Source organism: Amblyomma mixtum, chromosome 4, assembly GCF_055824585.1.
Source record: "Amblyomma mixtum isolate Tamu chromosome 4, ASM5582458v1, whole genome shotgun sequence".
In the NCBI taxonomy this organism is placed as follows: domain Eukaryota; kingdom Metazoa; phylum Arthropoda; class Arachnida; order Ixodida; family Ixodidae; genus Amblyomma; species Amblyomma mixtum.
In genome coordinates this window covers 132,212,336-132,229,122 of record NC_143015.1, presented here as the reverse complement: position 1 = coordinate 132,229,122, position 16,787 = coordinate 132,212,336, and the positions used below count along the sequence as shown (strand labels likewise).

The following is a 16,787-nucleotide window of genomic DNA, read 5'->3' as shown; positions in this document are numbered from 1 at the left end:
ATGCAAACCACATTTGAATCAAGATGCATAAGGGTGTTGTCACGAAGACCGGGTAATTTAATTTTTGTGCTGCTCTGGGCTTGCAGAACAGAAAAATGATCCCTAGAGTTAAGGCAATCTTGAGACGCACAGCGACAAACGTGCTAACTTCCCCGTTTATCATCAAGCAGCCTAGTGGAAGATGAGTGAAAAAAAAAAACAAGTATGGAGGCCACTTATGATTATTTACGTGCTTTGAATGTGAAAGCATTGTTTATAATTTAATTAATTTTTATTAATATTCATTCTAAAAGCATTGGCTGTGGCTTAGCATGGTTAAGCCCGGTAATTGCGAAAGCAATATCCGTACCTACGCCATGGTTCAGCTGGTAGTGTAGCTGTTGGTGGTGCTTGTGGTTAGACTTGTGGTGATGCATCGGTTATACAATCCATTCCAATCCAATCCAATCTAATCTAATGTAATATAATCTGTTCCAATCCAATGTAATCCAATCTAATCCAATCTAATCCAATCAATGTCAAATGAAGGTCAATGGTGGTCACCGCCGCGGCACGGCAAAGGCGTGAACGTGCAAGTAGTATTGCTTTCGCAATAAAATTTTTCTTTCGAACAAAGTTTCATTGATCTACATTATTTAGTTAATCAATTATCAGCAAAAACGATTCAACGATTCAATTGGCTGGACGGGGATATATTAAGCAGGCGGGAAAGCAACCACGGCGCCAAATTTGAAAAACCAAAATGGTTGATCGAGATAAAATAAGGTATAATCAGAGTAAATAAATCGATTAATTAAACCGTAAGATAATTAGGCTCGTTAAGTCGTTGAATTAATTAACAAACAAAAATAAAATGGTCAAGAGAGGCAGACAGAGGTGACGAGTGCCGAGGAGGCGTCAATGCTTTCACATAATGCTTTCACAATAACTCATTAACACTTCATGGCTGAGCGGGTGGCTACGTACCGCTCTCGGATCAAAAAAGTACCGGTGTTTCTGAAACAGAAATAGAGAGAAGAACGGAAGTGTCAGAAAAATAAAACAAAGATTTGCTCTAATGAGAAGAAAGTTGTTCAAGAAGCCATTTCTGATGTCCTTGCTTAAAGTGCTTAAGTGAGGTGAGACAAGGTTCAGTGAAATATTTACTTGAGAATAAAGGCGCGAGTATGGAACATTGGCCATGGTGACTTTCCCAAGTGTTGAATACAATGAATTTTAAACCGACAATACCCACCCTATCTTTACTACTAAGCAGGTTGCTATTTTAACAGTTTTTAAGAAAGTGTATCTTTCAGGCAAGAAAGCGAGCATAGAAAGAAAGTTCACTCTACTTTCTATGCGTGATTAAACAAGCTGGGAACTATGGTAACGTCTTATTGTGTAGCAAAAGGTAACACGCTGCAGGAAAGATATATTCGAAAAGACGCGAACTTAAAGCGACTGTATACCCAATTAGTATATACTAAGTTTTCCTAGAGCATATAAATTTGTTCTTATTTTTTTCCTGTGCTGAAAAATATCGCTTGATCGTAGCCTATGCTGTAATGATTTCTGCCGAGCATATTTTGTAGCATAAATCTGGGAGCAAGGTTGTGGCGCAATAGCTGCACCTGAAGAGGCCCACGAGAGCTCTGTCAGCGTAGTTAATGCAGCCTTTTCTCCTATATCCTCATGTAATGGCGGATAATCTAACTGGCTTAGCTAACCTATCCAACTCGCCGTAATGGCGGATAATCTGTCTTAGCTAACCTAGCTACCTCGCTTTGCTCTTTCACTGTCAAAAAGTAGCTCGACAACGCACAACCCGCCTACTCAAGAAGGCGTGCCTGTAGGGGGAATTCACATCCGTCACCGAATCTGCAATTTCGTGTCCGAGTTCTGTGCCGGGCACCGTTGTCGCGATAACTATCCCACGCCTGTACGTATATTCCCCGCAGTAATATGTAGGATATTCTATTTTTAGCGTCTGCAGCTCTCATCAGACAAAGGAGGAAGGGACAGAGCGCCATGTGTTCCTGTGCTCTTTGGGAGAAACACAAACAGCGCTTGAGTTACTGCCGGAATCGGTTGCGGAGCCAAACGCCGCTGGCGCAGCCCGTCCATACAAAGCTTCCTGGAAGTTGCAGTGGCAGTGACAATATCCCGTCTCTCGAGCACAACATGCTGCTGCAGTAACCCTGTGACGTCATCTGAGCACCCCTGAAGCCTGTCTGATAAAACCCATCCCCTTCCTCCGCCGCGCCGTCTGTGAGTATAGGCATGTATTGTGGTTGGACACTGTAGAGCGCACAAGGTGTATAGCCCGCTCATACCTGCACCCTCCGCCTTATATAACTGTCCTGCCCTTCATTGTCTTCAGTGTTTTAGCCTCATCACTGTTTTTGTGAAGGTGCTGTTACGTTGTCGAACAAGAATAAAGCGGCTCTAAGAAATTTGTTTTTTTCCTGTGACTTCTTCTGCTAGTTACTCGACGGAGACGGCTGCTAAGCCTGCTGCGTACAATCCAACTTCTACAACTGAACTATATTTTCTGAAGCGCGAAATGATCGCAGTGTTTGACCAACTGTGTTCAGCTGTGTGGTTGTGAAGAAAATCTAACACTTCGATATTTATCTCGTGTCCAAGTGGCTACGTTGGAGCTGATAATGCAACGTTTCGTGCCAACTTCTAGGGTTTTTCGTCCAAACTCATTTGCCTTGGTCGTAAGAGCGAGTTAGCTCGGTGCATAATAAAAAACATATTAGAGTGGGCCTAAAAACGTCTAACTGTAGCGTTGTGGGTTTTATCAGCAATGGAATCCTTCATGATTTGTCAAATCATCATACCGGGTCACGCGACGCATTAAAGAAAACGGCTGGCTGGTAGATGGCGTAGCGTCCCAGGTTGTCGTTGGGATTGTCCGGGTACAACATGCGCTCCGATGTGGCGCCAAAAGTCAGTAGAATGATGACTTCGGCCGCTATTCCCAGCCTGAGCAGGGAAAGGCTTTCCTCCGCAGCGTCCGCCTGAAGTAGAATATGTAAATTGGTTTTTTAGCAAGGGAAATGCGCAGTATCTAACATATCTCGTTGGACACGTGAACCGCGCCGCAAGGGAAGGGAGGAAGGTGTTAGTGAAAGAAGAATGAGAGCAGGAGATGCCGTAGTGGAGATCTCTGGAATAATTTCGACCACTTAGGGATATTTAACGTGCACTGACATCGCACAGCACACGGGTGGCTTTTGCGTTCCGCCGCCATCGAAACATGGCGGTCGCGGTTGGGTTCGAACCCGGGTACTCCGCTAGGCCGCCGCGGTGGCTCAGTGGTTATGGCGCTCGGCTGCTGACCCGAAAGACGCGCGTTCGATCCCGGCCGCGGCGGTTGAATTTCTTTGGAGGGGAAATTCTAGAGGCCCGTGTACTGTGCGATGTCAGTGCACGTTAAAGAACCCCAGGTGGTCGAAATTTCCGGAGCCCTCCACTACGGCGTCTCTCATAGCCTTAGTCGCTTTGGGACGTTAAACCTCAGAAACCAAACCAAACCAAACCTCCGGCTTGGTAGACGAGGGCCTTAACCACTCAGCCACCGCGCCGGGTCCACCTGAAGGCCAGAATGGTGTCGCGAAGCATAACGATTTACAAAGATAGACAAGATAGACAAGTTTGCTGATTGCGAAAGGAAGAGAATTACGAAAATATTGCAACGGGTCTGGGTAGCCTTCGGGCAACATAACAGTATGTTACCGAATAGTATTGTCACGGAAGTAGCGAGCACCACACAAAGTAAAAGGCAAGCGGACACAGAGTCAACGGCTGTTCTCAATGGAAAAGCACACTCGAAGAGCGCGCGCGTCTCTAACTTCTTTGTCTTTCTGACGCCACGTGAAACCACCAGGTGGCAATATAGAGCAGGTTCACAGATTTTGGCACTCGATATTAAAATCTGGGGCTTTACGATAGGCCCAATGGAAACGAAAATCCTAGGAAAGTGTTTTTTATTCACTACTCTATTATTTTTCAATTCTCAGGTACGGTTTATTGGATTTTAACGTCCCAAAGCGACTCAGGCCATGAGGGGCGCCGTAGTGAAGGTCTCCGGAAATTTCGACCACCTGGGGTTCTTTTAACGTGCACTGACATCGCACAGTAAACGGGCCTCTAGAATTTCTCCTCCAAAGAAATTCAGCCGCCGCGCCCGGGATCGAACCCGCGTCTTTCGGGCCAGCAGCCGAGCGACGTAACCACTGAGCCACCGCGGCGGAATTTTCAGTTCTCAGAAAATATCACTCATTTCTATGCAATGTGGATGCGGTATGAGTAAGATATTTGTAGTCCTCCGTTCTGCCCATCACGTCATTCACTCCTTGGCCTCCTTGGGCAAGATTACCACAGATGGCGCTTCCCGCAAAGTGAGCAATAGCTGTCGACGTTATTTAATGGCAGAAACACTCCTGAGAATAAAAACTCATCTTAAAAGTGATACTTGTCCACGGTATACTACTATTCCGACGCAAACCTGCAGGCCAACAGTGGAGTCTCCAGGTAATATTTCTGCCACTTTGTATGCCGTTGCTTTGGCTCACCAGATCAGAAATAAGTAACCAAGCCAAACGTTCTTTTCAAATAGCGAATCGCTCTTTCTTCCGAACGTGTTCCATGTAAACTCATCAAAAAAATTACGAGGAACTTTAGCGGCTAAAGTGGTGAAAGGCGAAAGCCTCAGTGCTGCATTCTGCTACGCGATTGTTCACTGCACATTTTGTTGGTGCATTAAATAACTGCCAATTAATGACGCTTAAGCTTCGCCTTTAGGAGTGCAACGTGACAGCGTGTTGTAGCGCTGCCACGGTGTCCAAGGAACGCCACCCCCCGTTCGCCGCGATGCGTTGCCCTTTGAACGCAACGCTTTTTGAGGAAAGGAAATGGGGCTGTAATTCTCTGTCGTCTCGGTGGACACCTTAACTGCGCTGTAAAGGAAGGGAGGAAGTGGCAGTGAAAGAAGAAAGAGGGGCCGTAATGAAGAAACTGAAAATTGTACTTGAGGAAAGAAAATTACGCATTAACTGTCTCGCATATCTCAGTAGACACTAGTCGAAAATTGTATTTGAGGAAAGGAGGTTGTGCAGTAACTGTCTCACATATTTCGGTGGACACCCGTCAAAATTCGCCCGCGGTCACGTCAGGACAATTTGTGCCAATCTGAAACGCGGACAAATACGCCTTGCTCGTAGGTAAATTGGTTTTTGAGGAAAGTAAATGTATCTGTGTCACATATCTCGGTGGACACCTAAACCTCGCCGTGACGGGAAGGGAGGAAGATGGGAGTGAACGAAGACACCGTATTCACTAGACGCACATTTGTTCATTCCAAACTATCGAGCTGGCATGGTGGTGGTGGTGGAAAACATTTATGTACAGGTATAATACAGGAGGTTATGCATGAGCTGACCCAGAGGGGGCCAGCCCTTACAAATACTAGGTGGAGGTCCCTAGTTCGGGACCCCAGTGGCATCCGCCGCCGCCCAGGCTCGCCCGACCAAGGCCCGTTGGGCCTGCAGGTCAGAGCAGCCGAGCAGGATCGCCTCCCAGTCCTCCCGGGTTGGGTTGGGGTGAGGGGGAATAGCAGGGTTGGAAGGACAGGCCCACACCATGTGGTAGATGTCCGAAGACTTCTCCGCACAGTGCGGACAGCTGCCTGAGAAAGAAGGGTCGAAGTGTTTCAGAGCTGCCGGGCACAGCAAAGTATTAGTATACAGGCGGAGCAGAAGCCGCTCCTCCGCCTTTGACAGACCTTTACACGGGCGGGGATAAAGACCATGGCCAGATTGATAGAGTAAAACGATGTCTTTGAAGGTGTAAGCTGGAATAAATTCGAGTTCCTGATCGTCAGGGTCGGAGGGGAATGTCCGGTGAGAGAGCGCGCGGGCGGCGGCGTCAGCTGCCTCATTTCCCTCAAGGCCCATGTGAGCGGGAGCCCAAACGATACGCCGGTGCGCGGGGTCACCGGTATAGACGCTGTTTTGAAGAATGCGGTAGGCTAGATACGGTACCCAGCCCTGCTCGACGTTCCGTCATGCCCCTCGCGAATCGGAAATAATTGTTTTTGAATTGGAATCAGATGCAGCCAACGCAATGGCGACCTCCTCCGCGTGTGTTATGTCACGGGCTCGGAAAGTAAGGCCGTTCACTGTTTTGGATTGGTGGATGACTGCGGCTGTGTACCATCCCCCATGGCATGGTGGGGGCCTGAGGCATCCACGTAGAATACGCCGGGTTTCGATCCATAGTGGCGGGCCAGGGCTTCCGCCCGTGCCAGGCGCCGGCCATTATGGTCCTCACGGTTCATGTTCGCGGGAAGAGGGCGCACGTGGAGGGCGCATCTCCACTGGGATGGAATACGTACGCGCTCTTCCATGAGAGTGGTATGTTGGATGTGTAGTCGGGCAAGGAGGCGGCGACCCGACGATGTCTTCGAGAGACGTGTGTATTGGTTAGTCAAGTGGGCTTCCCGGAGCTCCCGAAATGTGTTCACCATGCCTAGCCCCAGGAGGCGCTTGTTGGAGGTGGTCACGGGGAGGCCTAGAGTCCGCTTAATAATTTTGTGGAGGATGACTTCGAGTGAATCCTCGTCTGGCTTCCGCAGGTGGAGGTATGGAGTCGAATATAGAATTCGACTGGTTACAAATGCATGCGCCAGCCGCAAGGCGTCCTTACATCGTAACCCCCCGCGCTTGTTAGAAACCCGGCGGACCAAGCGGCCCACCTGGTCCCCCACCTGACGGAGTTTGGCCGATGTTGTTTCTGACCGTCTGTCTTGATGTATAAAGAGCCCCAGTACCCGGACTTCGATATTTTCAGGGATTGGACCTGTCTCGAGAGACAATGAAATTTTGGCTGTGCACTTTGGTGAGGGGCGTATGTGCAGAAATTCAGACTTTTGGGTGGAGCATTGGAGGCCGCAGCGGCGAGCATAACGGTCCACTATAGTCGCCGCCTCCTGCAGGTTAGCCTCAATGTCTGCAAGGGAACCCTGCGTGGCCCACAGGGTGATGTCATCAGCATACAGCGCATGCTGCACACCGGCGACAGCGTCCAGCTGGGCCGGTAGGCGCATCATAGCCAAATTGAATAAGAGGGGAGAGAGCACCGCGCCCTGGGGTGTACCCCGGGTTCCTAAATGAAAAGGGCCATGTTCTTTATCTTGGATCCGAATGTAAGATTGTCTGTCGGTTAAAAATTGCCGAATGTATTGAAAGGCATTTCTGCCGCAGTCAGTTTGAGAGAGGTGGGTGAGAATGATCTCGTGGGTAACGTTGTCGAATGCACCCTTCAAATCCAAGGCGAGTACGACCTTGTCATTGTGAGGGTATTCCACGGGGTCGAGGACAGCCCGATTGAGTTGTAGCAGGACATCTTGTGCAGATCTGTGTGGGCGAAACCCGAACATGGGGTCTGCGAAAAGGTGTTTGGATTCCATGAACTCGGACAACCTGTCACGTACCATCGTCTCCATGAGTTTGCCCACACAGGAAGTCAGAGAGATGGGGCGGAGGTTGTCCGTGTTGATATCCTTGCCAGCTTTAGGAATGAAGGTGACCAGGGCGGTCTTCCACTCGATGGGTAGTGGCACTTCCCCAAGCCAGATTGAGTTAATGTAATTCAATAAAGACAGGTATGCTGGGTCGGGGAGGTTGGCTAACAATTTGACTGTAATTTTGTCCCGACCCGGAGCGGTGCTACGTTTCATTTTTGCCAGGGCCGCCCTCAGGTCATGGAGCTGGAACGGTTGATCCAGCTCAACGTTCTCAGAACCTGCATAAGAGTACGCCGGCCCGCGGGAGTCCTGGGTGGTGCACAAGTACTGGTCCCGGAGCTTGTGCGCCAATGGATTTGTGTTGCCCTGAAAGCTGTGTATTGCTCTTTGGAGGTGTTTTTGAGTTGTAGCGTGCTCGACTCGCACTCCGGAGACCAGGGTTCGATTCCCAAGCTCGGCCAATTTCTTACTCGGTTTTATTTATTTATCTGCTCGGACTAGATTAGACTAATTGTTAAGTAAGCAATTAACTAAACTCAGTCAAACTTACTTGGAGCATCACTATACGATCCCTTTAATTGGCTGCATGGTTATTAGCCAAAAGTACAATTGGCCCCGTTTGAAATTCGCGCACTGTGACGTCACGACCGTTTCGACCAATTGAAAAGCGTGGCATTTCTGTCGACAGCTCCTGCTTACAACGATGAGGCATTAAAGACTTCCGCCTTAATAGGAACCAAGGAAGCGCTGGAATCCGGAAAGCTATTCCTTCTGCTCGAAAGCTTAACGAGGGCCTCGGTTCTGAGAGTTTTGACGCCATAGGTAGCATCAGAAGGTACCAACAGAGCTGGCACTTTCACCGTTCTATCACGAGTCGGCTGCCAAAGGCAGCATAAGAAGGCTCTAGCAGAGCCCCCATCACCGTTTTATTTATTTATTTTATTTCATACCGCAGATCATGTTACAGATCCAAGCAGAACACGAGTTGTGATGTCGTAGAAAGGAAAAGTGGGTTCTAGCAGAGCTCGCACCTTCACCGTTATATAACGTTCCACGTGAAACTATCTCTAATACAGGAGGTACTACGTCCTCTACTATAGACGGGAATGGCTCTGGTGAACGCTCAATCTTAGGTAACACGCAACATAAATAGCCCCGAAAGCAGAAGAGTGGACAACCGTCGCATAAAACAGTTGGTAGAGCCCCGGACGCGAAATTCAGGGTCGTGGGTTCGAATACCATCGGCGGTATGTGGTTGATTTTCCTTCTTTCTAATAAATTATCTTTAGCCATAAAAAGAGTACACTTTTCATTTGCTCTTCACTAACACCACACAAAGGAGATACATTAGTCTATATGCTTTTATTCGTTTCTTATATGACTGCTGCCTTCTTTCATGTGCTTACTGCTCAGGTTTTTCACTGCTTGATTATTTTGCTTCTCTAGTTACCTTAGGTACCGAATTTTTTATTTTTGTTAATTCATTCTTTCCTTTTTCTTGATTCTATCGTCCCCCCTCCCCTACCCACACACACACACACACTCAAAGGCAAACACGTGAACGTGAGAAATTGCAGTGTACCACGTTAGCTGCCTTGGGATTTAGGCGCATCAGGCATTCGTACATAAATGTGTACGCAATTACACACTCACCAAAGTACGGCCGTAATTAGCCCGATAATAACGGGTAATGGGCCGATAGAGGTTGATTGCCGGCAAAAGAGACCGATCCGTCAGATTTCTCGACGGTTCTAGCAGGTGTCCGCGGATGAGAAAGAGATCAGGTAGTATTCCTTTACTCCTGCATAGTGTAAAATGTTATAAGAAAAAGTACACTAACGCGTGGGCGGATGAACGAATAATCTCATAAATTATTCTGAAGCCCCATCATTGGAGCTACTCACTGTATAGTCTAAACTAAAGAATCAACGGTAGCTGCAGTAGCTTATGATGAAGCGGCTTGGTTGCACCTACTGCAGGAAGAAGTACTCTCCCACTCAACAGCAACCAGTACTGACTGGCACTAGCTGCGCCTGACCTATCCCCAGAAACCCCGCAGTATTAACTTTTCAGCAGACGGTGAGCTGACTGTTACTGTTCTGTGGCGCAAAAATAAATTTGTTCACGACAGGCACCAACTGTGCTTGTTTTTTGATCATGTAATCAATTAATGCCTACTTTGTTACTTCCTTGACGCTCCAAGATAAGTTTTCTTACATTACCGCACAATAAGAAGAGAAATAGCCCAAGACCGGAGGCTCCTGGCGTTACCGTTCAAGGACATTTGTTGGCAGGCAAAGCCAACATCATGTGCTCAAAGGCTAAATACTGTACATTTTCCTGGTGTGTGTGCTTGCACCCGACACCTTGAAGTGTTGCAGCAGCTTATGGTTTTCATTAACCCCCTCAGTGCATATCCATAATTCGTTATTCGCCTACTCCTCCGTCTAATGCCGAGCAGCCGTGAGAGTAAACAAATGAAATGACAACTGCAACCACCTGACCATCATTGGTACGCGATGTTCAGCAGCGACATCATCGTTTGCGGAAAGAATGAAAATCCCATTGCCTACTCACACTTCGCATACTTTCACTATCAAAGCCCAACCTTTACCATGTCACTGAAGCAGGAACTAGGCCTTCTACTAATAGACGAAGCACTAACTCCTGGTCGGTACTGATCGACATTCTCTTTACGGCCACAGTTATCTAGCATGCTACAGTTTCACTTGTGCACGTAACGTTTTTTTTCTGATTTCATAAATTGCAGACCAGGCATTGATGAAATTAAAACGTTCAAAATGTCTGCAGCAGTGACCTTTTATTTATTTATTTATTTCGAATACCCTCAGGGCCCGGGTCGGGCGTTACAGAGGGGAGTGGAATACTCAACATAATTAAGATAAAAGCACAGGCACATATATATATATATATATATATATATATATATATATATATATATATATATATATATATATATATATATATATATACATATATATACACATATATATAGGGGTGTCAAAAACAGTGCAAAAATAGTAAGGAACACCAGAAGGTAACAATAAACATCCAAGAATTCAATACAAGTACTACAAGTAAGGAACACCAAAATATAACTGTGGAACACAATACAAGTAGTAATACGGGGGTAAAAAATAAATAAACAGTGCGTAACGATTAATCAGGAACACCAAAATGAGCTTTTAAGGCATTTTTGAACAATGTAACATCAGTAATAGACACAAGATCTTCGGGAAGGTGGTTCCACTCTGTTATTGAGCGCGGGAGAAATGAATTATGAAAGGTATTCGTGTGGCATGCGAAAGATCCAATTTTATGACGGTGGTCCACGCGATGTGACACATAAGAGGGCCGGTGGAGTAAAAGATTGTGAAGTGTGTCGTGGTAGTATATTTTATGGAGCAAACAAAGTCGCTGTATCTGGCGTCTCAAGGAGAGTGGAGGTAGGTGTAATGTGTTTTTCATGTTAGTTGTGCTGGCAGTACGATGATAATTACTGAGAATGTAGCGAGCAGACCGATTCTGAAGAGCTTCGATGGTTGTTACCAGATGATCAAGGCCGGGATCCCATACAGAAGCAGCATACTCAAGCTTTGGACGGATAAGTGTTTTATAAAATTGTAATTTAAGAGATGAAGAAATGTTCGCAAAATTACGTTTCAGATAGCCTAGAGATCTGTTAGCGTTGCTAGTTATATAGTTGATGTGCTGTTCCCATGATAATTTGGATGAAAATAAGACGCCCAAGTATTTGTAAGATGTTACCTGTTCAAGCGGGGAATCCTGAAGAATATAAGAAGAAACATTAGAGTTAATTCGAGATACATGCATTAAGTTACACTTGTTAGAGTTAAGAGTCATTAACCAATCCTGACACCATGCAGTTACTGCGTTAAGGTCTGATTGCAGAATCTTTTCGTCATTAGGATTGGTTATTTCACGATAAATTACACAGTCATCTGCGAAAAGGCCAGCGCGAGATTGAATTTTGGTGGGTAAGTCATTTATGTAAATTAGAAAGAGCAAGGGAGCAAGAACGGAGCCTTGTGGCACGCCGGAATCAACGGGGACATAATTGGAGTCGATTTCGTTAATCGTTACGTATTGGGAGCGATTAGTAAGAAAACTTCTCAACCATGCAAAAACGTTGGGATCCAGGTTAAGTTGGTGTAATTTAAAGAGGAGTAGAGTGTGTGATACCTTGTCAAAAGCCTTAGAAAAGTCTAAAAATATGCAGTTGACAACACCGCCGTGGTCGAGGACGCTGTGAAGAAAGTGAGTGAAAGATGCCAGCTGCGTTTCACATGAATAATGTTTTCTGAAGCCATGTTGGGAACTATGAAAAAAAGATTGAGAATCAAGATGGGTAGCGATTTGGGATGATATGATATGCTCAAGAATTTTGCATGGAACACATGTCAAAGATATGGGGCGATAGTTTTTAACATCATGCTTGTCACCATTTTTATGTGTGGGAACCACCTTCCCTACCGCCCAATCATCAGGAACCAAGCCGGTGGATAAAGATTGGTCGAAAAGTTTTGTTAAGATGATAGATGAATAAAATTTGGTGTTTTTAAGGAATTTTGACGTGATACCATCAGGACCAGAAGCAGAAGAGAGCTTCAGGCAATCAATAATCTTTTCGACACCAGCTGGATTAACTGTGATGGGAGGCATTGGCGATAGCGGAGGTATGTCGAACAGAGGTTTAGGGACGTCTGCATGACTAGAGAACGATGCTGCAAAAAAATCGTTGAATGTAGAGGCACATTGTTCATCTGTTAACGGTAGACCATCACTGGAGTTAATAATCATCCTATCGCTTTCAGGGCCTTTTACTGTTCGCCAGAACTGTCGAGGATTTGAACGTAGCAGATTGGGGAGGGTGTGTTGAAAGAAATAGCGTTTGGATTCCCGTAAAGCGCGACTGTAACTAGCATTCGCGGTGCGATAGGCTTGCCATCGCTCTGATAGTTTTGAGGTTTTAGCTAGGCGGTATAAACGCTTCTTTTTATTGGCTAGTCTTCCGAGAGCTTTATTATACCATGGTGATTTGGTGCACTTAATTACTCGTATGGGGATGTGCTTGTTGATGAGCTCGGCTGTTTTGGTTTTGTACAAGTCCCAGTTTAATTGTAGGCTGCGACGTTCAAAATTTCTCAAAAATTCGTCACAAAAAGAAGATAATGCACGATTAATTTCGTCGTAATTTCCTCGGCTGTAATTCCTAACAATCTTCATTTTTTTTCCTGCTCGGGGGGCAGGGAATCCGAGCGTAAATTCAAGGAGTGAGTGGTCGCTAAGTCCTGGAAGAATGCTGAGGTTTGAAATTGATTCAGGGCATGTAGTTAAGATAAGGTCAAGAGTGTTTTCAGAATGACTAGTGCATCTTGTAGGCAGTGTGACGATTTGAGAAAAATGGAACGTTGAGCACAAGTTAATAAAAGATTTAGATTCTGAATCAGTAGGAAGACTACTGGGGCCATCCACGCCCCAGGAGATATTAGGGTAATTAAAATCACCCAAAAGAAAAATAGGAGAACCAGGATACCGAACACAGATTAGATTAATGACATCGTGTAGGTTGTTAATGAATTCGAGGTCTCTGGGTGGTGGACGATAACATACACCGACTGTGATCTTCCTGCCTTTTATGTTTAATAAAACCCACGTTATTTCTAGATTGCTTGTCACATGTATTGCGCATGAGGATATGTTATGGTCTACGGCAATTAGTACTCCGCCACCTGGCCTGCAATTTCTATCATTACGGTAAAAGTTGTAGCGTTTGTTACATTCTAAAATTTCATGGTCGCGTATTTTGCTTGAGAGCCATGTTTCTGTTAGTACTACTACGTGGGCTGCACAAGAATCAATAAATGAACTTAACTGTTCACGGTTTTTCAGGACACTTCGAATATTAGTATACACAACAGAAAGCTCATTAAAAGGTCCACGACCCCTCTGTGACCGCTAAGGTGATAAACTAGAAGGTTGGATGACGCCACTGGGAGAAGGGCTAGAGGATAGCGCAAGCTCAGCGACAGGTTTCTGGGTGGTCACAGCCTTGTTTAGTTGAGATTCAATGACGGTTTTCGTGGTAGGGTTGTAGGTGTAGCACTTCCCGTTCATGTGGAGCCTTTTATACTTCAACTGGTATGACGTGCTGCGAGTCTTGGCAAATTGTAAAAGCGTTTTTCTAGCTAGCCTAGTTGAGGGACAGAAGTCTTCGCCGACAGAAACCTTGTTCTTTTTTATCGTGTCTCGATTGGACAGAATTTGATCCTTAGTCTTGGAATGAACAAACTTGGCGATAATGGGCCTGCAAGAATTCTCTCATAAGAGTCTGTGAACACAGTTGCAGGAAGCATTTATTTAAAGGAGTATTGATAGAAAAATTTTGGTTGCGTGCTTTCTTCCTTGTAAAGACGTGTAAGGCTTTAGTATGCATGCGTCACCCCTTGGTATTCACGTAAGTACGATCGCTATCGTTCAAAATTAGGTTTCTCGCTCTCTGGCTGTTTCGGTTCCCATTCAAAAGCTGAACGATGTCTTCGGCGTCAGATTGCAGTATCGCTCATACGGCGTGAAAAAAAACTGCGGCATAACCTTAGTTGGTTACAACGCAATAGCCGGCTTGCCTCAAAAGCGAGATTCACATCTAGTGAAAAAGCAGCGACTGCATCGCAGTTTTCTTTTTCATGCCTTACAAGGCCTACTCCGAACTTCACGATTGTTCGGCCGCTGAAACCGAAACAGAATGAAAAAAAAAAGATTCAGTTTTTATTTATTTACCGGTGGTGGGCTTATACTATGTGGTGATACATGCTAGGCCTTACGGATCACCCCGGAAAAGAAAACATCAAGCCAAATTTGTTAGCACACTGCTTTAAGTACACTATTCTCCCAATTACAACATGTGAATGTAACGGATTTCCAGAATAAATTGAATTTGGAACTGCATTTTTGTAGCAAAAATTTGAGGACTTCTCAAATATTAGCCCTTTGCGCTATGTTTTATGTCAATACCTTTGTTATTACGTGAAATAAAGGTGCAAATATCTCAGCTATAAAAACATATGGTTTATATATATTTAGGTGTTATCTGTGCGTGCTGTCCTTGGAGCACCACCTTCCATTATAGCGGCAGACGTTGTAACGTCCATGTGACGTAAGCGCCACATAGGATGTGATGAAACTTTGAATAAGACTGGGCCTAATTTCGCTGTCGTTATTAATTAAATTGCTGAACGACCTTGCTTAATACGTAATTGCTAGCCAGCTGTTTCGTTCTGCATTCTGAGGACTGCAGGGTAATAGCAGCACGGACGAGACGTCTGAGCAAAAGAGAGCTGCTGTTTCTGAAAGGTAGCGACAATTAAGTTTAACCTCGTTATAACCAAATAATGGATATAACGAAGCAATGAAAATTCCTCTTGGAAGCTCGCTTAACACGGGCTATAACGAAGCTGCCACTGTAAAGAAGTAATTGCCGGGCTCGTTCAACCTTGTTATAACGACGTTTAGCGTAGGGGTTTCTCTGAGGAAAGGCGCAGTAACTGTCTCACTTCCAGGTGGTCACCCCAACAAAGAACGACAACATGCATGGTTAGAGAGATAGGCAGAAGGGTGAAGTAACCGTGCCAAGGATGCGTGAGTTGTTTTTCATTCTTTACGTCATCACTAGCTGGATGCCTGTATAAACCAGGTTGAAGTAGTCAACGCAGTTAGTCAGCACCTGTGTTTGCGTCCTTTTCTTCTCTCATCTGTGTTGCTACTGCGCTGTAGACAACATAAAGCTTAACGACGGCCTCTGTTATGGCAGTCTTGACGCCACAGGCCTACATGTAGCTTAAGAATGTACTCGCGTTGCTGCCTCCATCTCGGTTCGATCGCAATTCACGTGGGGCATGCGATATTACTGGACATGGCTATATCTGCCGATACAGCAGAAGGTGGCGCTGGCGAACACGTGTATGAGTGGGTTATAAGAACATTAATATCTTCTAAAGTAGAAGGTTGCAATGCCGTCATCGTTGCCCAGTTGGTGAAGAACCACACGCGACATGCGGAGGTCGTGGGTTCGGATCCCACCGGAGACAAAAGGTTACTTTTCTTCTCGTTTCTAATGAATAGTTTTCAATGTAAAAAATGTTACAATGCTGATTTTCTATTATCAACTTCATAAAAACACCTGTCCATACTCTTTCCTTGGTTTCAATGACAGTTGCCTTCACATTTGCGTCACAACGAGCCCCTAACTTCTTTGTCCTTGCTAACTAACACCTTAGCGTCACCTTCAGGGAATTGCATTTTGTATGCTTAGAAGGAGTTGTTTCAGGTGCCCACCATTGCGTTGTGTCATCGTTTATATGTCACGCCCACTTCACTGTCTTTGTGTGCTCGCAATTTACTTCTAATAATTGATTTTTTATTCATTTCTATTAGCCTTGCCACTTCATTTTCGCATTTCTGTTTGTCATTTGTTGTGTCCTTTCTGCTCTTTCAGGGTGCATGCCTTTCGTTTTTTGCTCTTAACAAGTATAATTCTGTTATGTGTGGCAGTTCATCGAGCGCTTGGTTCTTCCAGGGCACGGTTATAGATAGATCAACTGAAGGAATAGTATTATTATACATAAGCACGGGGAAGAAGTAATTTACACGTGATCTTACTTTGCTAAGCGGGCTAGTCGCTGATATCCTTCAAATTCCATCTCTTGAGGGACGAATACAGTCGTGCCGTCGCCTTTAAACACGTCAGCGATCACTGTCTGCGAAAGTAAGAAGAGATGAAGCATTGTTACACACACACACACACACACACACGCGCACGCACGCACACACACACACACACACACACACACACACACACACGCACGCACACACACACACACACATATATATATATATAGGTTGCGAAAGCGTGAAGTACTAGACTGCTTATAAGAATATATAGCGAAGTATACGCTTCGTTAAAGGAAACATATTGATTAAACTCGACGTTTCGATCGGAAGACCGATCTTCTTCAGGAGTCGAAGATCGGTCTTCCGATCGAAACGTCGAGTTTAATAAATATGTTTCCTTTAACGAAGCGTATACTTCGCTATATATATATATATATATATATATATATATATATATATATATATATATATATATATATATATATATATATATATATATATATATATATATATATATATATATATATTCCGACAAGCGGAAATACGTATTTGAGATACAGGA

General features: G+C 45.1%; 1 protein-coding gene across 1 annotated transcript in view; it reads right to left on the bottom strand.

The window, feature by feature from the left end:
- Nucleotides 1-16,787, bottom strand: part of LOC149348250 (uncharacterized) — a 46,725-nt gene that overhangs the window by 10,879 nt on the left and 19,059 nt on the right. Inside the window, exons 6-9 of the mRNA XM_089588033.1 lie at nt 16,214-16,311; nt 9,167-9,314; nt 2,826-3,005; nt 967-996 (exon numbers count right to left, since the gene is read on the bottom strand). Of these exons, the coding sequence (XP_089444159.1) occupies nt 967-996; nt 2,826-3,005; nt 9,167-9,314; nt 16,214-16,311 (456 nt within the window). The remainder of the gene's footprint in view (nt 1-966; nt 997-2,825; nt 3,006-9,166; nt 9,315-16,213; nt 16,312-16,787) is intronic.